The sequence below is a fragment of the Sturnira hondurensis genome, unplaced genomic scaffold (genome assembly GCF_014824575.4).
Source record: "Sturnira hondurensis isolate 20B ecotype Veracruz unplaced genomic scaffold, ASM1482457v3 Scaffold0001872, whole genome shotgun sequence".
Taxonomy (NCBI): domain Eukaryota; kingdom Metazoa; phylum Chordata; class Mammalia; order Chiroptera; family Phyllostomidae; genus Sturnira; species Sturnira hondurensis.
This window is the reverse complement of record NW_028074503.1, coordinates 41,210,539-41,233,866: the sequence shown is the minus strand read 5'-3', so window position 1 is coordinate 41,233,866 and position 23,328 is coordinate 41,210,539. Positions and strand designations below refer to the sequence as shown.

General features: G+C 46.9%; 1 protein-coding gene across 1 annotated transcript; it reads right to left on the bottom strand.

Moving 5' to 3' along the window:
- Window positions 1-9,737: 9,737 nt before the first annotated feature.
- RBFA (ribosome binding factor A) lies at window positions 9,738-22,912 on the bottom strand. Its single transcript, XM_037036224.1, has 7 exons — window positions 22,689-22,912; window positions 21,757-21,799; window positions 18,858-19,034; window positions 18,148-18,260; window positions 15,700-15,784; window positions 11,596-11,663; window positions 9,738-10,575 (listed from the first exon to the last, which is right to left on the bottom strand). The coding sequence occupies exons 1-7, from the start codon at window positions 22,847-22,849 to the stop codon at window positions 10,383-10,385; spliced, it is 840 nt and encodes a 279-aa protein (XP_036892119.1). The 5' UTR covers window positions 22,850-22,912; the 3' UTR covers window positions 9,738-10,382.
- Window positions 22,913-23,328: the final 416 nt, after the last annotated feature.

Genomic DNA, 23,328 nt, shown 5'->3' with positions numbered 1-23,328 from the left:
GCACACGTACAATGTACATGTACTCCTGCCCTTCTTGCCTCTGTTCTACGTGTGCTTTATGTGTGTCTACTAGGTGCCAAGCAGTCACGAGGAGCAGAAAAGCAGACTCACTCTCTGTTTTCCTACAGCTTAGGCCCAAGTGGAGAGGAATGCCACTGATAGAATGACTGCACAGTGAAGCGTTGGAAGGTAGGCTCTCCAAGCATCTGCGGCCAAGAAGACAGATCTAGACCAGCCATCTTGGAGATGTGATGACTTGAAGCAGATTGAAGCAGTGAGGTGGGCAAGAGAGATGACTCCAAGCACCAGGAATAGCCCCTGCGAAAGCCCTGTGCAGGGAGGGAGGGTGGCAGTCAGGTGGATGAAAGAAATAAGAAGGACTGCTGTGCAGGGTACAGAAAGGAAAGTGTTATGAGGAGAGACTAAGGACCAGACCATGAAGCCATTTGGTCTTTGTAAGACCAAGGAGAAGCCAATGAAGTGTTTTTAGTGGCTGGGTTGATAGAAGCAGATCTGCATTTGAAAAGTACGGCTGGCATTTTTCTTAAAAAAAAAAAAACCACCACCACTACCACAAACTTCAAGCTGGAGTACCACTGAAGCTGTACAGAGCCATACAAACCAAAGTTCTGCTTCTGATGCATTTAGTGTTTATTTCTTCAAACTTTTGTCTTACACTTACTTTTCCTTGCTTGCAAATAAGCATATAAAAATGGCAACAAACTGCAAATGACTTCAAGAGTATTTAAAAGTCTTTTAAAAGCATCCCCCCAAATTACTATTGATTTCTATTTACTTACCCTGGGAATGCACAGTATCTGAAAACAGAAATTGGTACCTTGCATACATCATCAGTAAACTGTTTGGTTTAAAATATGGTAGATAATTAACCAAGGTAGAATGAGTTTGTAATGTAACAGCTCTTGGGCAATATTCTTCATACATATTGGTGACAAGAGGTTGATATTTATTTTGACATTTGTTTGGTTATAGTGCAATATATTCTGTATGCAAGCAGTTTCAATAAAGCTTGAGCTTCCTTTATTAAACTGATGTGGATGCAGTTCTTACAAATGATTGCTTTTTTCAAGATAGGGAAATAAATCAATAGAAAAGTATTCTGCTACAAAATGTAACTGTTACAACTGGAAACATCACATCATAGGAAGTGAGCCATTATCTACCAACATTCAAGAGCTTGATCTTGTTTAATAAGGTGAAGGAAATCAGCAAAATGGTAGAGAAGCACACTGTGCCATTGCAAAATGCAGTAAGTCTTTTTTTTTTAAATAAAGGCTGAATTCAGCAAGGCACTAACTTGCCTAAATGTGAATTACTAACTTCTAAAACTGTAATTTGATTCACACATTTTAAAATGGAGTTGGAGTTTATTCATATTACAACATTTGTGTGCTAAACATGTATGTTTTCCAGTTCCAAGTCATGATCTTTTAAATAACTTATTAGAGTTTCAAAAATCTGGGAAAAAGAGGAAGTACAGCTGGCTGCCATGTGCACAGCACTGGAGGAAAGGCAGATGCAGGAGTGAGAGCGAGGGGACAGCTGGAGAGGGCGGGCGGGAGAGGATGGCAGTCGGGAACTGAAGAATGCGGTGTGCGGCACTGAAGGTGAGGAAGAGCGGGCAGGGTTGAGATACGTGGGGTGAAGTGAACAAGGCTTGACAATTGTCTGGCCTCAGCTGTGAGTGGAGAGTCAAGAATGGCAGCACTGAGGATGGAGTGGAAACGCTGGAGAGAGGATGAGGGGTCACAAGATTTGCTTCACCCTCATTGACTGTGGCTGTCGAGACCTGTAGGCGTCATTGTCAAACAGATAGTTGGAAATCCAGGTCTGGATACAAGAGAGCCTGGGGTAGAAATACGAATTTAAAGGCACCATAATATGGATGATAACTGGAGCCATAAACGTGGATGAGAGAAAACCTCGAGCCCAGCACAAAGGAGTGTAGCAGGCGGAGGTTGCTTTCTGAAGCCACTGCCACCGTGTGATTTTACTACCTGAATACAATAATAGTCAAAATGCCAATCACTTTCACAATTGCTTTCCCAGGTTTTTAGGACAAATAATGAACACAAGGTAATGAAGTCTTGCAGTCCATGAGCATGGGGTGTGTTTCCATTGATTAATGTCTTCTTTTTTTTTTTGAATTCTTGTAGTTTTCTTTGTATAAGTCTTTCCCCTCCTTGGCTAAGTTAATTCCTACGTGTTTTATTATTTTGAATTGATTGTAAGTGGAATTGTTTTATAATTTCTCTTTTTCAGATAGTTCATTGTGTATAGAAATGTCTATTTTTTTGTATTGTTCTATATCTTGCTCTCTGCTGAATTCATGTATTAGAGCTAACAGCTTCTTTGTGGAGTCTTCAGGATTTTCTACACATAAGATCATATAATCTGCAAAAAGATCATTTTACCTCTTCCTCTCCAATCTGCTGTAATTTTATTTCTTTTTCTTGACTAACTGGTCTGGCCAGAACTTCCAGTATGTTGAACAGAAGTGGTGAAAGTGGACATACTTGTCTTATTCCTGAAGGAAGGCTTTCACCATTTTCACCATTATTATGTCTGCTGTAGACTTTTCATACATGGCTTATATTGAGCTATGCATGGTGTTATATTAAGAAACTTTCCTTCTATTCCTATTTTGTTATTTTTCATGAAAGTATTGAATTTTGACAAGTGCTTTTTCTGCATCAGTTGAGATGATCATGTTTTTTCTCCATTAATTTTGTCAACATGGCATATTACATTCATTTTTCATGTGTTGAATCTTGCATTCCAGGAATAAATCCCACTTGGTCATGATGTGTAGTGCACTTAATACAGCTGAATTCTGTTTGCTGAAATTTTTACATCAATGTTCATAAAGATACTGGTCTGTAGTTTTCTTAGCTTGTACTGTTTTTGGCATTGGAATCAGGGCTGTGCTGGCTTCTTAGAAGGAGTTAAGAAGTGCTTCTTCCTCTTCAAGTTTTTCTCAAAGTTTGAGAAGGATTGGTATTCATTTTCTTTAAACATTGGGTACAAGGTAAAGCCATCAGGTCCAGGTAATTTTTGTTGTCTTTGGGAGATTTTTGGTTACTGAGTCAATCTTCTTACTTGTTACAGGTCTCTAGAGACTTTCTGATTTTTCATGGTGTAGTCCTGGTAGACTTCTGTTTCAGGAAATTGTCCATTTTGTTGAAATTTTCCAATTTGTTGGTATATAATTTTTAAAAAATATTTTATTGATTATACCATTATAGTTGTGCTATTCCCCCCCTTCATTCCCCTCCACCCTGCACCCCCCTCACCCACCACTCCCCCCCTTTAGATTATGACCACGTGTCTCAAGTGCTTTAGATTCTATATTCCCCTACTATTCTTGCCCTTCCCCCTATTTTTTACCTACCATCTATGCTACTTATTTTCTGTATCTTCTCCCCCTTCTCCTCCTCCCACTCCCCTGTTGCTAACCCTCCATGTGATCTCCATTTCTATGGTTTCATTCCTGATCTAGCTGTCCTCTTGGTTTGCTTTTGTTTTAGGTGTGGTTGTTAATAACTGTGTGTTTGCTGTCCTTTCACTGTTCATATTTTTCATCTTCTTTTTCTTATATAAGTCCCTTTAGCATTTCATATAATAAGGGCTTGGTGATGATGAACTCCTTGAACTTGACCTTATCTGAGAAGCACTTTATCTGTCCTTCCATTCTAAATGAAAGTTTTGCTGGATAAAGCAATCTTGGCTGTAGGTCTTTGGATTTCATGACTTGGAATACTTCTTTCCAGCCCCTTCTTGCCTGTAAGGTCTCTTTTGAGAAATCCGCTGACAGTCTGATGGGTACTCCTTTGTAGGTGACTGTCCCCTTATCTCTTGCTGCTTCTAGGATTCTCTCCTTCATTTTAATCTTGGCTAATGTAATTATGATGTGCCTTGGTGTGTTCCTTCTTGGGTCCAGCTTCTTTGGGACTCTCTGAGCTTCCTGGATTTCCTGGAAGTCTATTTCCTTTGCCAGACTGGGGAAGTTCTCCTTTATTATTTGTTCAAATAAGTGTTCGACTGGTGGCTGTTTCTTTCTCCCTTCTGGTACCCCTATAATCCGGATGTTGGAACATTTAAAGATGTCCTGGAGGTTCCTAAGCCTCTCCTCATTTTTTAAAATTCTTGTTTCTTCATTCTTTTCTGGTTGGATGTTTCATTCTTCCTTCTGGTCCATTCCATTGATTTGAGTCCCAGTTTCCTTTCCATCACTATTGGTTTCCTGTGCATTTCCCTTCATTTCAATTAGTTTAGCCTTCATATGTTCCTCTAATTTGTGACTATAATCAACCAGTTCTGTGAGCATCCTGATCACCAGTGTTTTGAATTGTGCACCTGAGCAGGTTCGCTATTTCTTGGTCAGTTAGAGTTATCGGCTATGGGGCTTTGAGTTCTTCTTGAGCCTTATTTTGGACTGTTGGTGCCTGTTACATGTGAGAAGTGGAGCCCTAGGTGTTCACCAGGGCCGGGCCACTCAGTCACTGGGTTGTGATGCTGTATGTGGGGGTGGGGCCAAAGGAAAGCAAAGGTGGGCCCTCTCTGCTGCCTCCCGCTGCCACCGCCGCCGCAGCTGCCTCCGTTGCTGGGGGCCCATGCATTCCATCCCACTGCGCATGTGTGCAACCTCCATCAGCCCGCCACTGGGTTCACCTGCTGGGGCCTGTGTGGTCGGTCTCACTGCTCACTCCTCTGATGGTTTATCTGTGCTCGAATGTGTGACCGCAGCCAGCCTGCCACTCTATGCCCTCACTGGGTCCACCGGACTCGGGGCCACCTGGGTGCCTGGGTTCCAGGGATCTTTCTTGCCCGTCCCCACTCCGCTGCTGGCTCCACCCCTCTTACCAGTTGGGTTGAATGGTTTGTTGTTGTCGGACTTCAGTATAGTTCAATTTTCTGTTCTTTGGCTGTGTCTTTGTTCACCAAACCTTTGTTGTATTCAAACTTGGTTGTGGGAAAAGGCAGTATTTCCACCTACGCCTCCATCTTGGCGGAAGTCCTCGGTATACAATTTTTTATACTCACAATTATGCTGCTTTTCATTTCTGTAAAATAGGTAGTATTGGCCCCACTTTCATTTCTGATCTTAGCGATTTGAGTATTTTTCTTACTTCATCTAAAGATTTCCCAATTTTGTTGCCCTTTTTGAAGAAACATTTAGTTTCACTGATATTCTGCAGTTTTTCTGTTCTCTGGTTCATTTATCTCTGCTCTAATCTTTTCTTCCTTCTGCTAGCTTTAGACTTCATTTGTTCCTTTTCCATTCCCTTATATTGTAAAGTTACACTATTAGTTTGACATTTTTTGTTTTTATGTAAGCATTTATAGCTGTAAATTTCCCACGAAGCATTGCTTTTACCACGTCTGGTAAGTTTCACTATATTGTTGTTTCACTTTCATTCACCTGTTTTCTCATTTGCCTGTGGTTTATTTTATCCACTGACTGAGTTGTTAGTCCTCTCTGCTGTGGCAAACATAGTTGGACCATCATCCCATAACCCAAAGTTGGCAGGTTTGATTCCAGGTCAGGGCACATACCTAGGTTGTGGGCAACAACCCCCAGTATGTGTGCATATGGGAGGCAACTAATCAATTCTTCTATTTCTCGTTGATGTTTCTTTCTCTCTCTCCCTTCCTTTCTAAAAGCAATGAAAAACTCATCACTACCCATCCCCATGGTAAGGATTAAAAAAAAAGAGAGAGCATGTTGTTCAATTCCCAGATTTGAATTTTCATTTTATTTTTATTGGTTTCTAACTTCATCCCGTTATGTCCATAGAAGATATTGCATGGTAGTTCTTAAATCTTCTGGGGCTTGAGACCTGATGGTCTGTCCTATGGAATGCCTCATGCACATGTGAGAACGTGTGCGCTGTTTGTTGTGTGTAGTACATTTGTTGTAAGTCCTCCACTTCCTTACCTATCTTCTGGTTCTTGCGTCCATCACTGTGAGAGGGGTACTGAAGTCTTCAATTGTTATGTTAGAACTGTTTCTTCTGCCACTCATGTTCATTTTTCTTAATATTTGATGGTTCACCATGAAGTGCCTAAATGTTTACTATGTGTTTTATTTTATTGAAACTTCTCTTAGTAAAGTTAATCTCTTCTAGAAAGCATATAGTTGGACAGTTTTTCTTTTTTTAATTCAAACTATGGTTTTTTCGTTGGAGAGTGGAATCCANCTGATGGTCTGTCCTATGGAATGCCTCATGCACATGTGAGAACGTGTGCGCTGTTTGTTGTGTGTAGTACATTTGTTGTAAGTCCTCCACTTCCTTACCTATCTTCTGGTTCTTGCGTCCATCACTGTGAGAGGGGTACTGAAGTCTTCAATTGTTATGTTAGAACTGTTTCTTCTGCCACTCATGTTCATTTTTCTTAATATTTGATGGTTCACCATGAAGTGCCTAAATGTTTACTATGTGTTTTATTTTATTGAAACTTCTCTTAGTATAGATCCTCCTTTGTCTCAAGTAACCTTTTCTATTTAAAGTTGCTTTTGCCTGGTGTTAGGGCAGCCAACTGCAGTATCTTTCAGTTACTATTTGCATGGGATAGTTTTTTACACCCTTTCACTTTCAGTCAATTTGTGCCTGAATCTAAAGTTAATCTCTTCTAGAAAGCATATAGTTGGACAGTTTTTCTTTTTTTAATTCAAACTATGTTTTTTTCGTTGGAGAGTGGAATCCATGTATATTTAAAATAATTACTGATAAGGATGGACTTCTGTTGTTTTGCTACTTTTTTTGGGAAATATTTTTAATTAATTATTTCTCTTTAGAGGGGAAGGGGAGAGGGAGAGAAATATCAATGTATGGTTGCCTCTTGTGCGTCCCCTGCTGGGAACTGGCCTGCAACCCAGGCATGTGCCCTGACTGGGAATCGAACCGTGATCATGTGGTTCTGCTATTTCTTTTCTGTATGCTGTATGGCTTTTTCTGTCCCGCATTTCCTGCATTACTCTGTGGGTTTCTTGTAAACATTTAAATTCCTTTCTCATTTTATTTTATATATCTCCCTGTATACAATCTAAAGCTATTTTCCTTGTTGTTACTACTGGGGTTACATTTAGCATCCTAAAACTGTAACATTCTGAATTTACACCGAGTTAATTTCAGGGACACACAGAATCTGTACTCTAAGAGCTACATCCCTGACCCTTTGACTTTTGTCACAAAGATACACATGTGTACATCATGTGCCTTAGAACATAAACTAATGGTTCTTTTAAATGCTGTTGTCCTTTAAATTAAGTAGAAAACAAAGATGTGGAAATATATTCACACTAGCTTTTACAGTATTATTTCAAAGGGGAACATCAATGTGTGGTTGCCTCTCCTGCACCCCCTGCTGGGGACCTGGCCCACAACCCAGGCCTATGTCTTGACTGGGAATTGAACAGACAGGAAACACTTTGGCTTGCAGTCTGGTGCTCAACCCACTGAGCCACACCAGCCAGGGCTATACTATTAATTTATTAAAATGTATTGGTCTCTTTTAAATCACAAAAAACTAAAGTAGTTACAAACTTCTCTTCAGTAGAACTAGCTTTTATAATTGTTCATGTATCTACCTTTGAGATCTGTATTTCTCCATAAGGCTTCAAGTCACTCTCTAGGATCCTGTCAATTCACCTGCAAGACTTTTTTTTTTTTTTTGAGACTCCTTTCTTGCAGGGCGGATCCAGCCATCACAAAGTGCTAGCTTCTATGTGGGGATATCTTAATTTCTCCCTCCCTTGAGGACACTTTTCCCAAATATAGGGTTCTTGGTTTTTTCTCTCCCTTTTACCACTTTGAATCTATCAGCCCACTGCCTCCTGACCTTCAAAGTTTCTGATAAGAAATGTTCACCTAATTGAGGATCCCTTGCATGTGATGATTCACTTCTGTTGGTGCTTTGGATTCTTTGTGTTTGGCTTTTGAAAGTCCAACTATGTGTCTCTCAGCTCCTCTTCCTTGGAGCACACTGAGGGTTCATCCATTGTAGAAAAGTCGCAGCCATTATTTCTTTAAATATTCTCTCTACCCCTTCCCTCTTCTCTCCCTAGGACTCCCACAGTATGTGGTCTGTTTCACAGTGTCCCACAAGTGCCTAAGGCTCTGCGAATGTCTCTCCAATCCTTTTTTCCCCCGTTCCCTAGACTATAATTTCAATTATCTTGTTTTAGTTTGTTTCTTTCTCATGCCTGCTCAAATCTGCATTTGAATCACTCTAGCGAATATTTCATTTCATTATTGAGCATTTCATTCCAAAATTTCTGTATGGTTTGTTTTTTCTTTGTTGCTAGCTTCATTTTGTTCATGTACCATTTGCTACATTTTCTCTGATTTTTAGCTCGTTGAGCACTTTAAGACAGTTTTAAAGTCTCTGTCTAGTAAATCTACCTCCAGAACTTTTTAGGAGACAGTTTCTGTGGATTTTTTCATTTGAATGGGCCATAGTTTCCTGTTTCTTTGCAGTTTTGTTGTTGTAGTGTAGTAACTCTAGAAATCAGATTGTGATCCTTCCGCAGCCTTTGCTGTCTTATTATCCTCTTTTTTTTCTCTCATTGTGGGTTGTATCCCTGACCTTGATGGGTGTGGGGCTTCCTCAGATGGAGCCAAACCTACAAGACACGTGTTGGTGGCATAGGCTGGGCGAGAGTGCCTGTCACCATTGTTGTATCTTAAGATCTTGCAGGCCTAAGCTCGTGCACAGGTACACACATACATAGTCACGCACACGGACACCCGCACAGGTGTACACTTGCACACATGGGCACACACACATTTTAGGACAGTGCTCTGAGGTTGTATATAGCACACATCCAGGCTTTGCTGGTTTATATGAAGAGAATTCAGGCAAAATCTGCAGTGAATCTTGTCATTTCTCATAGATTCTTCCTCTGCTTTTCTTCTTCTGGTAACTAAAACACACTCACAATTACTCTTGGCTTTCCCACTTCGATTAACACAGTCTGATAAAACCACTTGGAAGACCTAGTATTGGATCACAGGAGGCAGAAGGTGGCAGCTGACCCCTCACAAACTTTCTCGGCCCCAATGACGTGTGAGGCAGGTATCTGGCCCATGTGCCAATTTGCAAGTCATGGGCCTGAGCAGGGGCTAATGTCAGCAATTCAACTTGCCTAGAGGGAGGGACCAGCCTGCACAGCACAGAGGCCACTGTCACACCAGTCACTCTGCTGGAAGAACAGGGTGCCTCTCTGCATCACACATCGGACTCATCCCTGCATCGAGCCCCTCAGCAAACGCAGTGCCCAAGTGTCTGCTCACAAAGTGGAAGCACAGGGAGGCATGCAGTTTGGGGCAGAGTGAAGAGGCTTTAGTGGACACATATTTATTGAGAGTTCCACATAAGTTCTTCCCAGAACAGCTTACTTTTAAAAACCGAATGTGACTTTCTTGTGCTCCATGCTAAGAGGTACTATGTATAAGTGAACCTTATAAAAATAGGGTCACAGGGCATGCCTTCCACAGAACTTAGCATTATCCAGAGATAAATGAAATACTGCAGGCTAAAATTTTTCGGCTCTGCCTTCAATTGCTGAAAGTTTGTTTTTTAAAAAGATAGACGGAAACCAAATTGCTCTCATACCTACTGGGAACATCTGTGCTCCTGGTCAGGGCACATCCCTGGGCTGTGGGATCAATCCCTGGTCTGGTGTATGTTTCTCTCCCACACTGAGGCTTTCTCCTTCCTCTGTCTCTAAAATGGACAGACATATCCTCAGGTGAGGATTAAAACAAAAAAGACAAAAATGTGGACAACATGGCACGAAACCCACCATGAAAAGCAGCCATTTACAGCAAGACAGGAATGCCTGAACCTCCGTGGAGACGTGTGCATCACAGGACTCTGAAGCCCCACCTCTGTGGGTGCATCCCAGAATAAACGTGACTGGGGTCACCGGGATACAGCGAGGAGGCAAACCTGCAGGCCATGAGGAGCCAGCTCCCCATCACCTGTCTCACCTGGCACAGGGACAGCAGCCACAGGGTGGAGAGAGACAAGGTGGGCACCTCCGCTGCCAGTCACCAAAGGCTTTCCTGAGAAAACACTAGAGCTGACAGTGCTTCCTGAAGCAGAACTCCGATGGGGCAGCCTCAAAACCCAGGCCCGTCACCAACAGTAGCCTCAGTCCTCCTGCCCCCGCCTCTCTCTGCCTTTGTGTCGGGCTCTGCTTATCCTCGCTCCCACTTGCATCCTGGGGTGAGTTTCTTAGGAAGGGTCCTGCCACATTCCAGGCCGTCTCCATCCACCAGCTCCCACAGACAGTTCTCGGGGGAGAGCTCCTCGACTGTGTGGGGCCTGGCTTTCTTCCGCCTTTTCCTTTGTCTTCACAGCTCAGCCGCCGTCTCCAGCCCCAGGCACCCCGGGCTCTCACTCTCGCCCCTGCGCCCTTTCTCCTTCCTCCTCTTGTACTCCGCGATTTGCTTGTGCAGAGCCTCGTGATCAATCCCACACAGACTGGAGCCCATGGCAGGCCCTGGGATGTCATATGGTGAGGGGGCCTCTGGGGCCTCAAGGTCCCTGGAGGAGAGAAGTACAGATGAAGCTCCAGAACAACTGAGTGGGGCGCCTGGCTGGCTGGTGCTGAACCTCCCTGCGCCCTGTGCCCGTGAGCCATCCTCATGCCGGGCAGCAGCCTGCGGCACGTGGCAAGGCCGGCACAAGTCTGCAGCCCACGACCGCAAGGGGCATTGGTGTTACCTGCCTGTGGCACCAGCCATCCCAGTTCTGACGCTGCCATTTGCACTGTCATTAAACACGTTTTTAATTTTTCCCCCATTTAAACTTGGCCAATGCCCAGTGAAACAGTTGTGGGTGGGGACTTTGATACTCAGCCGACCTGATGAACCAAAGCAAGAGAGAAGCTTCTATGCTGACAGCAAACTGGGAGAAACCTTTAAACCTGAAATCGGCTGTGTCGCCCCTTTGAACCCTTCAACTCTCCACTCCGGAGGCCCCACACCCACAGCTTTGGCCCCTACCTGCCCCCGCCTCCTGCGGCTCCTCGCTGGTCCGAGACACAGCCCCGCGGTCCCCGAGTGGAGCACGCCTGGCTGGCTGGGGTCCTAACAGAGCCCAGGGAGGCGGGTGCAGCCAGTCTCGGACCCCGGGCCACAAGCCTGCTCGGGCTGTTCCCCTGCCTGGACCGGCCCCTCCACACACCCCGCAACTCCTCACCACCCTTTCCAAAGCCCACCCTGCAACGTCGCCTCACCCACCGCACTTGTCTCCACGTTCACTGCTGCCAGTCGGCCTCCCCACAAAACGCGGGCCCCACACAAGGCCGAGCGTCTGCTCACAGGGCTGCGCCGTGCAGCCCTGACCTACGAGCCTTTGCAGTGTCCGCAGCCCCCTCTGGGCCAGAGGTCCCAGCACTGCGAGCGGACGCCCACAGGCCCAGGGCACGCAGAGGCCTGTAGCCAGGCGCCCCCGGGCCACGCAGCCCTCCCGCCCACCCACAGACACAGCTGGGCGCCAGGGCAGCCGCAAAGCCGCACCCGCCACCCGCCGGAGACCTGGACGGACGTCCACATGTATCACCTGAGGTCCCTGTGTACAAGGTCTTCATCTGCCGGTCCGAGATCAGCGACTGCCAGTAACCGGCCCACCTGAAAAGGAACGGAAAGCCCTCAGCTCTCCAGATCACGCGACGTCGCGTCAGAGTGACGTCAGAGGGATGTACGACCGCCGTGGGCTCTTTCCGGCGCCGGTAGATGTCGCTACTGGAGGTGACAATCTCACCCCGTGTGCTTTCAAACAGCTGTTGTTCTAACAGCCCCGTTTTCTGATGAACAGTTTTTAAAAACTGTATTTAAGAATATAAAAAATATCAAAACTGGATTTAAATGTGTAAAAGTCAAGGTTATGACCCAGAAGCTGGACATCCGCTGAATTACCCAGGCAACTCGCACCGCCGCACGGGACGTGCTGAGGGCGTGGGGAGGGGAAGGCCGGCAGAGCGCGTCCCCTGGAGCCGGAGTGCAGGGTCACCACCGCACTGGGAACAGTCCTGGACGTCCGAGGACGCAGACCTGGGCAGCGTCTGAGCACAGACCTGGCAATGCTGCACACCACGGACAGGCGGGGAGGAAAAACTTGCAACGCGCGCTCTGACCAGGGATGTGGACTGGACCGGGCGGCTGCACAGCCAACCAGTGGGACCCGAAGGCATCACCGAAGGAGGGACGACCTGCAGGACTCCAGCCATGCACTGACCTCACCAGGCTGGGCACTCCCAGTCTGCAGGTGCCCATGGAGTGGGCAGCTACTACCAGTCAGCATAGGGCAACTGCCCACCACAGCCTCTCTTGGACAGACGACCACCAGGTGCCGACAGGTGGAGAGTCCCTGTGCTGTGTCCCCAGGGCAGATACCTGTCCCCAAAGGGGCCACACCCACAGGAAACACTGGGATGAGCCTTGAAGCACTGCCCGAGCCAGAGGCCCAAAGTGACAGTCCTCAAGGCCCAGAAATCAGCCAGGGGCGGGGGAGCCAGATACTCAGGGTGAGCAGGGAGGCGTGCATCCTGTGCCCATGATGGGAGATTACCCATCGATAAAGCTTATTTTAGAAGGGTTATCAAAGGACCAAATGCAGCCCTCAATTCTGACCTGTGAACGCTGGCGCACTGCGTCTCCAGGCCCATCCTGCAGGGGGCTCCACGTGCAGGCCCCACTGACTCCACCAGGCTGGCGCTCTGCACTCGGCCGGTGGACAAGCGAAAGGAATAAACCACTAAATTGGCCTCCAAGTCCATGCATTTTCTTTAAAAATTTAGACTTTTCTCTTTATAGTTATGAAAAAACTCCATTGTAAACACCTTCTGGTTGAAGTCTAAGATGTACAGGACAAGCACACAAGCCCCTCCACGCACAGCTCAGTGCCTCACACAGCAACCCCAGGGGACACCCCACCAGACTTTTGGAGACCAAGCCCTCCTTGACCCCCGCCCCAAAGCAGCCTGTGTTCTGACTTCCAAAGCCGTAGGTGAGGCACGCCTGTCCTTGCACTTCTTATAAACAGAACCGGAGCACAAGCCTCTCCTGGTGTGAGGTGCTGGGCACAGGAGGGCAGGTGGCTCACACCAGAGTACGTTCAGCTGCTGCTAACGTAAGCCCGGTGTCTGTGGGAACTCCACACACGCGCCCCCCCCCACTGCCATCAGTACCCCCAGGGGATGGTGGGGCACAGTCCACTCAGCTTCTGCAGGTTCACCCTCAGCCTCCAAAGTGGGGCTGCCCATAGGCCACTCCCCAGCAGCGCGGGAGACTGTTGCTCTGGTCGGGACCTGCAGTATCCTCACTACTGTCTGGTTAGCCTCACTGAGACAAGGTGTGCACTGGGACTTTTGTGGTTTCACGTATATGCTCCTGATGACCATGACACTGAGCCCCGCACCGGGCTTTACAAGCAGTAGTGGGCTCAGTGTGGACAGAGCTTATCACTACCTCTCTTTGAAATGTCCACACCAGTGACCTGTAGACCATCCTGAGAATGTACAGGAAGGAGGCAAAACTGTTAACACTACTACCATTTGCACCCCCTGCAAGTTTTCCACAGAGTGCACCCAACATAAGAAACCTAATAAACTGGTCGAAGACTCAAAGTTTCATCCATATTCCCAGCTTTAATTTTTGTGTCTATCCAAGCTGCCTTCGCATTGGCTGACTTCAGCCTATCACAAATGCAAGGGCAAACAGGAAAGAACGTGCCCTCAAATACTCCTCTGTTCAAATCTGAGACCCCCTCCTAGTCTGGCCTTTACTTACTTCTACCTGTCATGAGACAGACTTCAGGACAGTGAGCCAAGCCAAGACCAAGTCTTCACTTTGCCTCCACTCAACACCCAGGCTCCCCTGGGCGCTGGGCACCTGCAGGACCCACCCTGGCCGTGGGACACATAATCAGGTGCTTTACCACCTCCTCTGGGCACACGTGGGATGCAGTGGGACAGACACAGTGGGACGGACGCTGCACGGGCCTGAGGCAGCCTCCAACACACCCACCAGCACCAACTCTGAAGAAAGGGCCTCTCTAGAATGAGCATCTTAGGCACTTCCCTCCTTCTAGCAGCTTCTTCTGGACAGGAACCCACAGATCCAGGCAGGGCCTGGTGACTGCTGGTTCTACCACCTCAGAGGAAGGGGCAGGGCAGGCAAGGGAGCAGAGGGCTCATCCTCCTGCCAGGTCAGGGTTTCCTTCTCCCAGTTTGACCACATGTGTCGGGTGGATTCTTTTATTTCATTTTATTTTTTATTTTAGAGAGGGGAAGGGAGGGAGAAAGAGAAGGTGAGAAATATTGATGTGAGAAACATCGATTGGTTGCCTTCCATATGTGCCTAAGGGTAGGGGTCCCCAACCTCCAGGCCACAGGCTGGTGCTGGTTGGGGGTGAGTTTAAATGTAATGTCATTGAATCATCTCAAAACCATCTGCCCCAGCCCAGGCCATGAAAAAAATTATCTTCTCCAAAACCCGTCCCTGGTGCCAAAAAGGTTGAGGACCTCTGCCCCAGGGAACTGAACCTGCAACCTAGGTACATGCCCTGACTGGGAATCTAGCCAGCAACTCTGTGGTTCACAGGACAATTCCCAATCCACTGAGCCACACCAGCTGGGGCTTTGCTAGATTCTTTAAGACAAACACTGTAACTTCACTCCTTTTTTTCTTTTCCATCTGTCAAGGTTATTATTTGTATAATACTTGTAATATCACTTGTATAATGAATAATGAGACAAAAAAATGTCCAATTAGATATTTTTTCTCTGTGGATCTGAATACTTAGTTCTACAGTAAATAATAGCCACTTAATCTTAATATTGTAAATGCTACTTAGTGGTTTCTTTTGATAACCTTTTCCTTTTTAAAAACTTTATTTATATATTTTTAGAGATAGGAGGAGGGAGAAAGAGAGGGAGAGAAACATCAATGCGTTTGATTGTTTCATCTACTGAGCCACACCAGCCAGGGCTTTTTTTGATAAACTTTTTAAAGGTATACCATACCTTAATAACCACCAGTCAGATTAAAATACACACACACACATGCCCTGGCTGGTGTAGCTCAGTAGATTGAGCATGGGCTGCAAACCAAAGGGTCACCAGTTTGGATTCCCAGTCAGGGCACATTACTGGGTTATGGGCCAGGTCCCCAGCAGTGGGCACATGAGAGTCCACCACACATTTATGTTTCTCTCCCTCTCTCTATAAATAAATACATAAATAATACACACATATATTTACAGGTTTTAACCTTTATAATTAACCTATAACTAAAGCAAGCAAAGTAATTGTAAAATTTATAGTCACAGGGCAGAATGTAACCTTGTGAGCCTTAATGGTATAAAACAGCCGTGGCTGGGCTGAAATCCAGGGGAGTGAGAGCAGGCAGCTTTGACCACCTTGGGTTCATAAATCGAGACCTGGAGATCTGACTTAGTAGTTAGGAGTTACAGAGATAAACATAAAAAAATTAAAGTCAGAAAACAAGGTTACCTATGGTGACTGTTGCTGGGAATGAGCCTTGGGTCTTACTTGTCATGTGTACCCTTCCCAGTATTAGTTTGTAAAACTGTATATATTATCTTCTTGGAAATTCTACCTATGTAAAAGTGTACATTACAAAGTCCATTATTTAGAGGCCTCACCTCGGCCAGAGCTGCGTGGTCTTTGTCCTGAACAAACACTATTGGTGGCATGTTCCTCAGAGTCTGCTGGGACATCAAAAGATGCCTAGAGAGAGAGAACGCACATTAGTGCAGAGGCAGGTGACACTGAGAGGAGAGATGTGACAGTGCCAGAAACAAAAAATTTATGATGATTTCACACAGACATAAGAAATAAGATTTGCTTATCACATTACTCAAACATGAAAGTCTCACCCCAGAAGTCTTCTTCAGCCAACTGCGCGTCACAGAAGGAGTAAGAAATGATCCCTCTAAAGTCTAAATAACAGGGTCTAACTGGAGGCTCCCACCTGGGCATCATGGTGGCCATGGGCTCCATGGCTGGTCACTAACCACCGTCAACACTTCATCCTCCTGCCAATGGATATGCCCCACAATGACGCCACCCACCACCCAATGTCACAAAGAAGTGATCTCTGTGGTCTTCAGTTATGTAACAAGGAGATAAAAGTGACTCTGGGTGCAAGTATCCAGTGACAATGTGGCTGTGACACACAGCACATCCACTCAGTGACAGTGGATCGTGGAACACACTAAACTCAGGGCAACCAGAGGAATGAGGAAAGATGACATTCTGTTTAACTGAATTTTCTGGCTACCTAAAAATTGATCAGGGAACAGTACTTTTATGGTGACACTTGTTAGATTTCTCGTTTTCTTGTTTCTGTTAAATGTAAAAGTGATATGCACGTGCCAACCTTTAAGAAGCAGCTTTACGGACTCTGAGGGACCACTGTGGTGGATGTCTATGGTGGTGACAGAGGAGAGCCACACGGAGACATGAGTGAGGCAGCTCCTGTGTAACTCCGACTTCTCGGCATCTGCCCCCTTCTGACAGTGCAGGGGATACGGGAGAGGGACAGGAGTGGGGAGAAAGCCAAGGACAGTGGGAGGGAGGGATTCCAATTCTGAGAGGGCTGGCAGGTTGAGTTTCTGGGTATTTTAAGCCTGAGGAAACTGAGTAACTTCTCTACTATCACCTAGCTCAGCAGTTCTCAAAACCTCAGGGCTGCTTTACACTCAAAAATTACTGAAGACCCTGAAGAGGTTTTGTTTATGTGGGTTATATCCAGCAATACATACCATACTAGAAATTAATACTAGGAATATAAAATATATGTATGTATTAATTCACTTAAACCCACTAAATGTTCACATAGACATTTTTAATGAAAAATAACTTTCCTAAAAAAAATTACTGCAAAGAGTGGTGCTGTGTACACAGTTGCAGATTTCTTTAATGCCCAGCTTAATGGAAGGTAGCTGGATTATCATGTATGTATTTGCATCCAATCTGTTCCGATGTTATTTTGGTTGAAACATAAGAAGGAAACCTGGCCTCGCACAGGTCTGTGACTGGAAAACAGAGGGCTGTCTAAACACGCTTACGAGAAGTGTGGATCATTTTGGTGCTAAAAAAAACATGTAGTGTTTTTTTTTAAAGATTAGGTGCAATGTGGAATCAGAAACCAGACCAATGAACACGCCGCACCTTCACAAGGAACCCCCTGGGCTCTCTTACATTTGAGTTGACCTTTCTTCCTGCGTGGTTCTGTGATCTCACACCCTGGTCATCAGGAGACACTGCCTCACCAAGGTCTGCCATTTTCAGGAGGCTGACACCTGTCACCAACCGTTTCATCAAGAGGCTGCACGTGTTGGAAAGCTGCCAAACTTGTAGCAGTAGAAGCACTGCCTAAAAACCTGATTTTTACTTGAAGGCTTGACTTTTATCACTGGCAATAAGTATGATCGATTGTTTTCCCTGAAGTGACAGGTTCACTTGGCTCATTTGCAGAAAACGTCTGTCATAGTACCCAAATCTGAAAAACCATGGTTGGTTCTCTTGTTCCTTCGAGTGAGAAAGTCTATTTCCATGGGCACAGCATCTCCCCAGGGACAGCCACTCCACCCCAGCCCCCCACAGGGCTGCACGCACACTTCCCGCTACACACGATACGAAACAGATCCGTACCCCAGGGTCAGAATTTAATGACATTAGTAGCATTTGCTCATCCATAAAGGCCATTCTTAAATAAAACTGGCGCTGTGTTTACTGCGAGCAGGCAGTATGCAGGTACCAAGAGCTCAGGGCCTCTGGGCCCACAGCTCTACCCACCGGAGCTTTGGTGCAAACGTCCACATGGTGAGCAAGGAAATGACATCCCACTGTGACAACAGCTTTAACCTGACGGACACCCCAGAGATCTCAGGGGCCACTAGGGATCCAGGACCACACTCTGAGTAACACCCAGATTATGGCTTGTATGAAAATGTAAATTATACTGTGAAGTTAAAAAAAAAACCACTTCCGAAATTTTTCTCACAAGCAAAACTACACCACTAAACGGACTGGGAAGTTCCAGGTGCTACAAGAGCAAACACATTTGGCTGGCACAGTGTCCTCACCTCATACGTGCTGCATGCCCCTGCAGGGTGGCCTGGGTGTGCGGGTTCTGCTCGGCAGGGAGCGGTGTCTTCCAGTACACACGGCAGGCGGAGAAGTCTGCTGTCAGAGACACCTGAGGGCCCACCACCCCTTCGGAGTCAGAGGGTTTTCCGCAGACAGACAACACGCAGGACCCAAATGCTAGTGCAACGGCCGTCTTCACCTACCACCCAAGCTGGTGCTCCAGCCGCACTGTAGCCAGCACCACAACTCACAGCCAATGACACGGGGCCAGAAACTGACCCTCCCCTCCCTGACCCCAACCATATGGCACTCACGGAAAACACCCAACTGCCACTATTCTCATTATTTCTCTTCAGCTACACTCACCCTCAGTAGACCAATGGCAGGAAGTCACCTCCTTCATCTTTACTCCAAGACAAAGGTGACGTATCCATGTATCTGACCCACAGGTTTTCGAATGCTCCAGTCCTCACACTGACTGGGCATCTGACCCCGCACTTGGTGCCATCAGGTCAGAGACACCTCCCTCCCCTGCTCTGGCAACACATGCATCCCCTCCATCTGTCTTTAGTGCTGAAATGGCCACACTTAGCAACGCTCCTGCAACCCAGATCAAAGACCCTGGGAGTGACCCAGAGCCTCTTTCCCAGCAGCTGGGTTAGCAGTCCCCAGCCCTGTTCCTTCTCCGTTTGGCCCCTCGGCCTACCTTGGACAGCTCCACATTCAGGTCGTAGACCTCTTGGCTCACTTCAGGGGTGCACAGCAAATCGCTGAGCGCTTTGTAGAGGAGGCCGTTCAGGGTTCTCAGGCGCACGTGGTCCTCCTTCTTGGTTTTTCTTGAGGTGCTCTTTGTCAGGAAATCCAGCTGGGATGGCTTGTGAGTCTGCATTAACAAGGACACACACAAAGGCTAACGTTAGGCTCTACGACAAACTTGTATTAGCTTACAAAAAAGACACCACTGGGAAGAACTTGAACACCTTGTAAACAAGAAAATGTTATGCTCAGTCACCTTAGCTTAGCCCTGGCCAGTGTGGCTCACTCGGTTGGAGTGTCATCCCCTGCAGACCAAAAGGTAGTAGGTTCCATCCCCAGTTGGAGTGGGTATGAGAGGCAACTGATCAATGTTTCTCTCCCTCCCTTCCCCTCTCTCTAAAATCAATGGGCATGTCCTCAGGTGAAGATTTTTTAAAAATACACTTTATTTTACAGAGCTGGATCCTTCCAGATTTTATCTAGCATTCTTCCAAGATAAAAATCACTGCCAGTACATACTTTTTCAAGAAAAGCTTTTACTGAAATATAATCAACATATCATAAAACTCTCTCTCTTAAAATGTACAATACAGCCCTAGCCAGGTAGCTCAGTTGGCTGGAGCATTGTCCTGACATGCCAAGGTCGCGGGTTTGATACCCAGTCATGGCACATACAAGATTCGATCAAAGAATGCGTGAATAAGTGGAGCAACAAACTGATGTTTCTCTCTACCTTCCTGTCTCTCTAAAATCAATAAATTTTAAAAAATACAAATCAATGGTTTTTAGTACACAGTTTTTTCTTAACTAAAGTCATTCATTACATAGACTTTTACAATGTATCCATGTGTATGTTTGATACACACACACACACACACACTGAAAAGCGAGTGCATATTGCTGTTAGAATTTTATCGTAGGTATGAAATTCCGGAAAACTTTAGTGTCAGTTATATTTTTTACCATCAAAACTCCACGTTACCAGAACTTCCACCAGGATGGAGGCGTAGGTGGAAACACTGTGCCTTCTCCCACAACCAAGTTTGAATACAACAAAGGTTTGGAGAACAAAGACACAGCCAAAGAACAGTAAACTGAATTACAGGGAAGTCCAACAACAACTAACCATTCAACCAGGACAGTGAGAGGGGCGGAGCCAGGGGCGGAGCCAGCAGCAGAGCAGGGTTGGGCAGAAAAGATCCCCAGACCTAGGCCCGCAAGTAGCCCGGACCCAGTCAGGGTGTGGGGCAGACTGACCGCAGTCGCACATTCGCTCACAGTGAGACAGACCACACAGGCCCCAGGGGGCGAACCCAGTGGAGGGCTAACGGCGAAACACAGGGGCCCAGGTGATGGGCAGCTGCAGCAGACTGGACGCCATAGTTCCTCTTTGACCCCGCCCCCACATACAGCATCACAACCCAGCGACTGAGTTGCCCTGTTCTGGTGAACACCTAGGGCTCCGACCCTGCTACAGAACAGGCATGAACAGCTCAAAAGGTGGCACAAGAACGCAAAGTCCCAGAGCTGATAACTCTCAGCAACCAAGAAATTGCCAGCTTCTCAGAACCACAATTCAAGACACTGTTTGTTTATCAGGATACTCACAGAACTGGTTGATTATAGTCACAAATTAGAGGAACATATGAAGGCTAAACTAATTGAAATGAAGGGAGATGTACAGGAAACAAACAGTGATGGAAAGGAAACTGGGACTCAAATCAACAGTGTGGACCAGAAGGAAGAAAGAAACAACCAACCAGAAAGGAATGAAGAAATGAGAATTCAAAACAAATGAGGAGAGGCTTAGGAACCTCCAGGACATCTTTAAACGTTCCAACATCCGGATTATAGGGGTACCAGAAGGGAGAAAGAAACAGCCACCAGTCGAACATTTATTTGAACAAATAGTAAAGGAGAACTTCCCCAGTCTGGCAAAGGCAATAGACTTCCAGGAAATCCAGGAAGCTCAGAGAGTCCCAAAGAAGCTGGACCCAAGAAGGAACACACCAAGGCACATCATAATTACATTAGCCAAGACCAAAATGAAGGAGAGAATCCTAGAAGCAGCAAGGGATAAGGGGACAGTCACCTACAAAGGAGTACCCATCAGACTGTCAGCGGATTTCTCAAAAGAGACCTTACAGGCAAGAAGGGGCTGGAAAGAAGTATTCCAAGTCATGAAATCCAAAGACCTACAGCCAAGATTGCTTTATCCAGCAAAACTTTCATTTAGAATGGAAGGACAGATAAAGTGCTTCTCAGATAAGGTCAAGTTCAAGGAGTTCATCATCACCAAGCCCTTATTATATGAAATGCTAAAGGGACTTATATAAGAAAAAGAAGATGAAAAATATTAACAGTGAAAGGACAGCAAACTCACAGTTATTAACAACCACACCTAAAACAAAAGCAAACCAAGAGGACAGCTAGATCAGAAGTGGAACCATAGAAATGAAGAACACATGGAGGGTTAGCAACAGGGGAGAGGGAGGAGGAGAAGGGGGGAGAAGGCACAGAAAATAGCATAGGCAGTAGGTCGAAAATAGATAGGGGGGAGGGCAAGGATAGTGGGGGAAATATAGAATCTAAAGAACTTGAGATACGCGGTTATAAACTAAGGTGGGGAGAAGGGTGGGGAAGGGAGTGTGCTGGTGGAGGGGAATGAAGGGGGGGATAGAACAACTGTAATGGTATAATCAATAAAATATATTAAAAAAAATAAAACTCCACGTTACCAGTTCACCTGGTCCAGCCCCTACAGACCCTGCACCTCCCACTATGGGGATGGAAGGGCCACCCGCTGCAGCCTCCTGAAACCTCGCACGCATCACGGACACTCTACTCACCAGGTGAGAGCCCAGGGAAGGCCCTTCATACCAAAACTTCTTTCTATGGGGAGAAAGAAGAAAAACTGTGTTGGATACTGACAGCAAATTAAAGAAGAAAAAGTTACATAAGCTAACTCAAGCTTGCGATACCTCAGTGGTTTCTAAGGGGCTAAACTCTGACGTTGATGTTATGAGAATGAGAAACTACTTAACTGACAACGGCGGGGGCTGTGGGCAGAGACAGGAGAGGGCTCTAATTCCACCTCGGTTTCCACTCTAAGTCTCCCTCCCTCCCACAGGCAGAGAAGGAGAGTCTTACAAACAGGCCTGTCCGACTGCACGGGGCACTGCCCTCTACCCGATGAAGCAGTGAGCGCGACTGACTTGGGGCGGCGGAACAGCTACGCGAACAGGTGTGGGAGGAAGTTCCAGGTGAGCAAGGAAGGAAGCTAGAACCGTCCGTGTGGTAGTGGATCAGAACTGGAGAACTGTATGAACTCCAGTTTCACTTACGACAGATCCACCTGGTGACACGCAGAAATGTTTACAGGTAAGTGCGTTTGCAGGAGTGCTCCTGTTTTTTTTTTTTGCTTTGTCAGCTGAAACGGCCTAAAGACACACCCCAGTAGCTACGAACACGGCCAGCTCTCAGTGTATCTCAGGCCGTTCCCTAACCACCGAAACGTAACACTATCATCTCACCTGTAACAGAACAGAACAAAGGCCAGGTGGCGAAAACGGCGAAACGTTAACGGAGCAGCGGAACTGCTGGTGACCTTTCAATAACCACTAATCTGACAAGCAAATGCTACGCTTGCTGACGCGGTGCCCGGGGGTCCCACCCTGCCCCGCGGACGCCTGTTGTCCGCGGACCGCAGCCCGGTGGGCCTCGCTCCCGTCCCGAGGGCACCCCCTCCAACCCCATACCCCCAGGCACTCAGGCTGCGTACTTGGTTTTCGAGGCAAATTTCTTGAGCAGGTTCTTGCCGCAGGGGACCGGTGAGCCATGCAGGCCTCTGGCGCCGCCGGGAAGAATCCCCGCGTAGCGCCTACCGAGCAGCGCCCGGAACCCAGGGGATACCCCCAACAGCCGGGGGGCGGTCACCCACATGGCGATCTAGCGAACCCCGAGGCAGAGCAAGGAAGGGCGAATCGACGCCGGGCGGGACGTAAAGAGGCGGGGCCACGTGGGGCGGGGCGGAACCTGAACTCACGGGGCGGGGACCCGAACCAATAGGGCGGCGTGCGTGCAGGGCGGTGGGGACGCAAGGGGTGGTGAGGAGCGTGAGGAGCGTAGTGGAGAACGTGGGGCGGAGCCTAGAGGGGTGGGCGGGGCGAGAAGCAACGGGGCGGGGGCAGACGGCACCACGTGACTGCTGTGAGGGTGGGAGCGCAGCCTTTGCGGACGCTGGAACTTAACCAGTGAGGTTGTGTTGCAGCTCCCCTTCCACAAAGTAGCAAGAAGAGAAATCGGGGAGGGAGGGTGGTGAGACCTCTTAGGTTGTGGTTCGGGGGCATCTGGAGTGGAGCCCCTCAGGTTTCTGACTCCTGAAACTACCAGTCCCTTTGCTCACGCGGAACGTTTTCTTC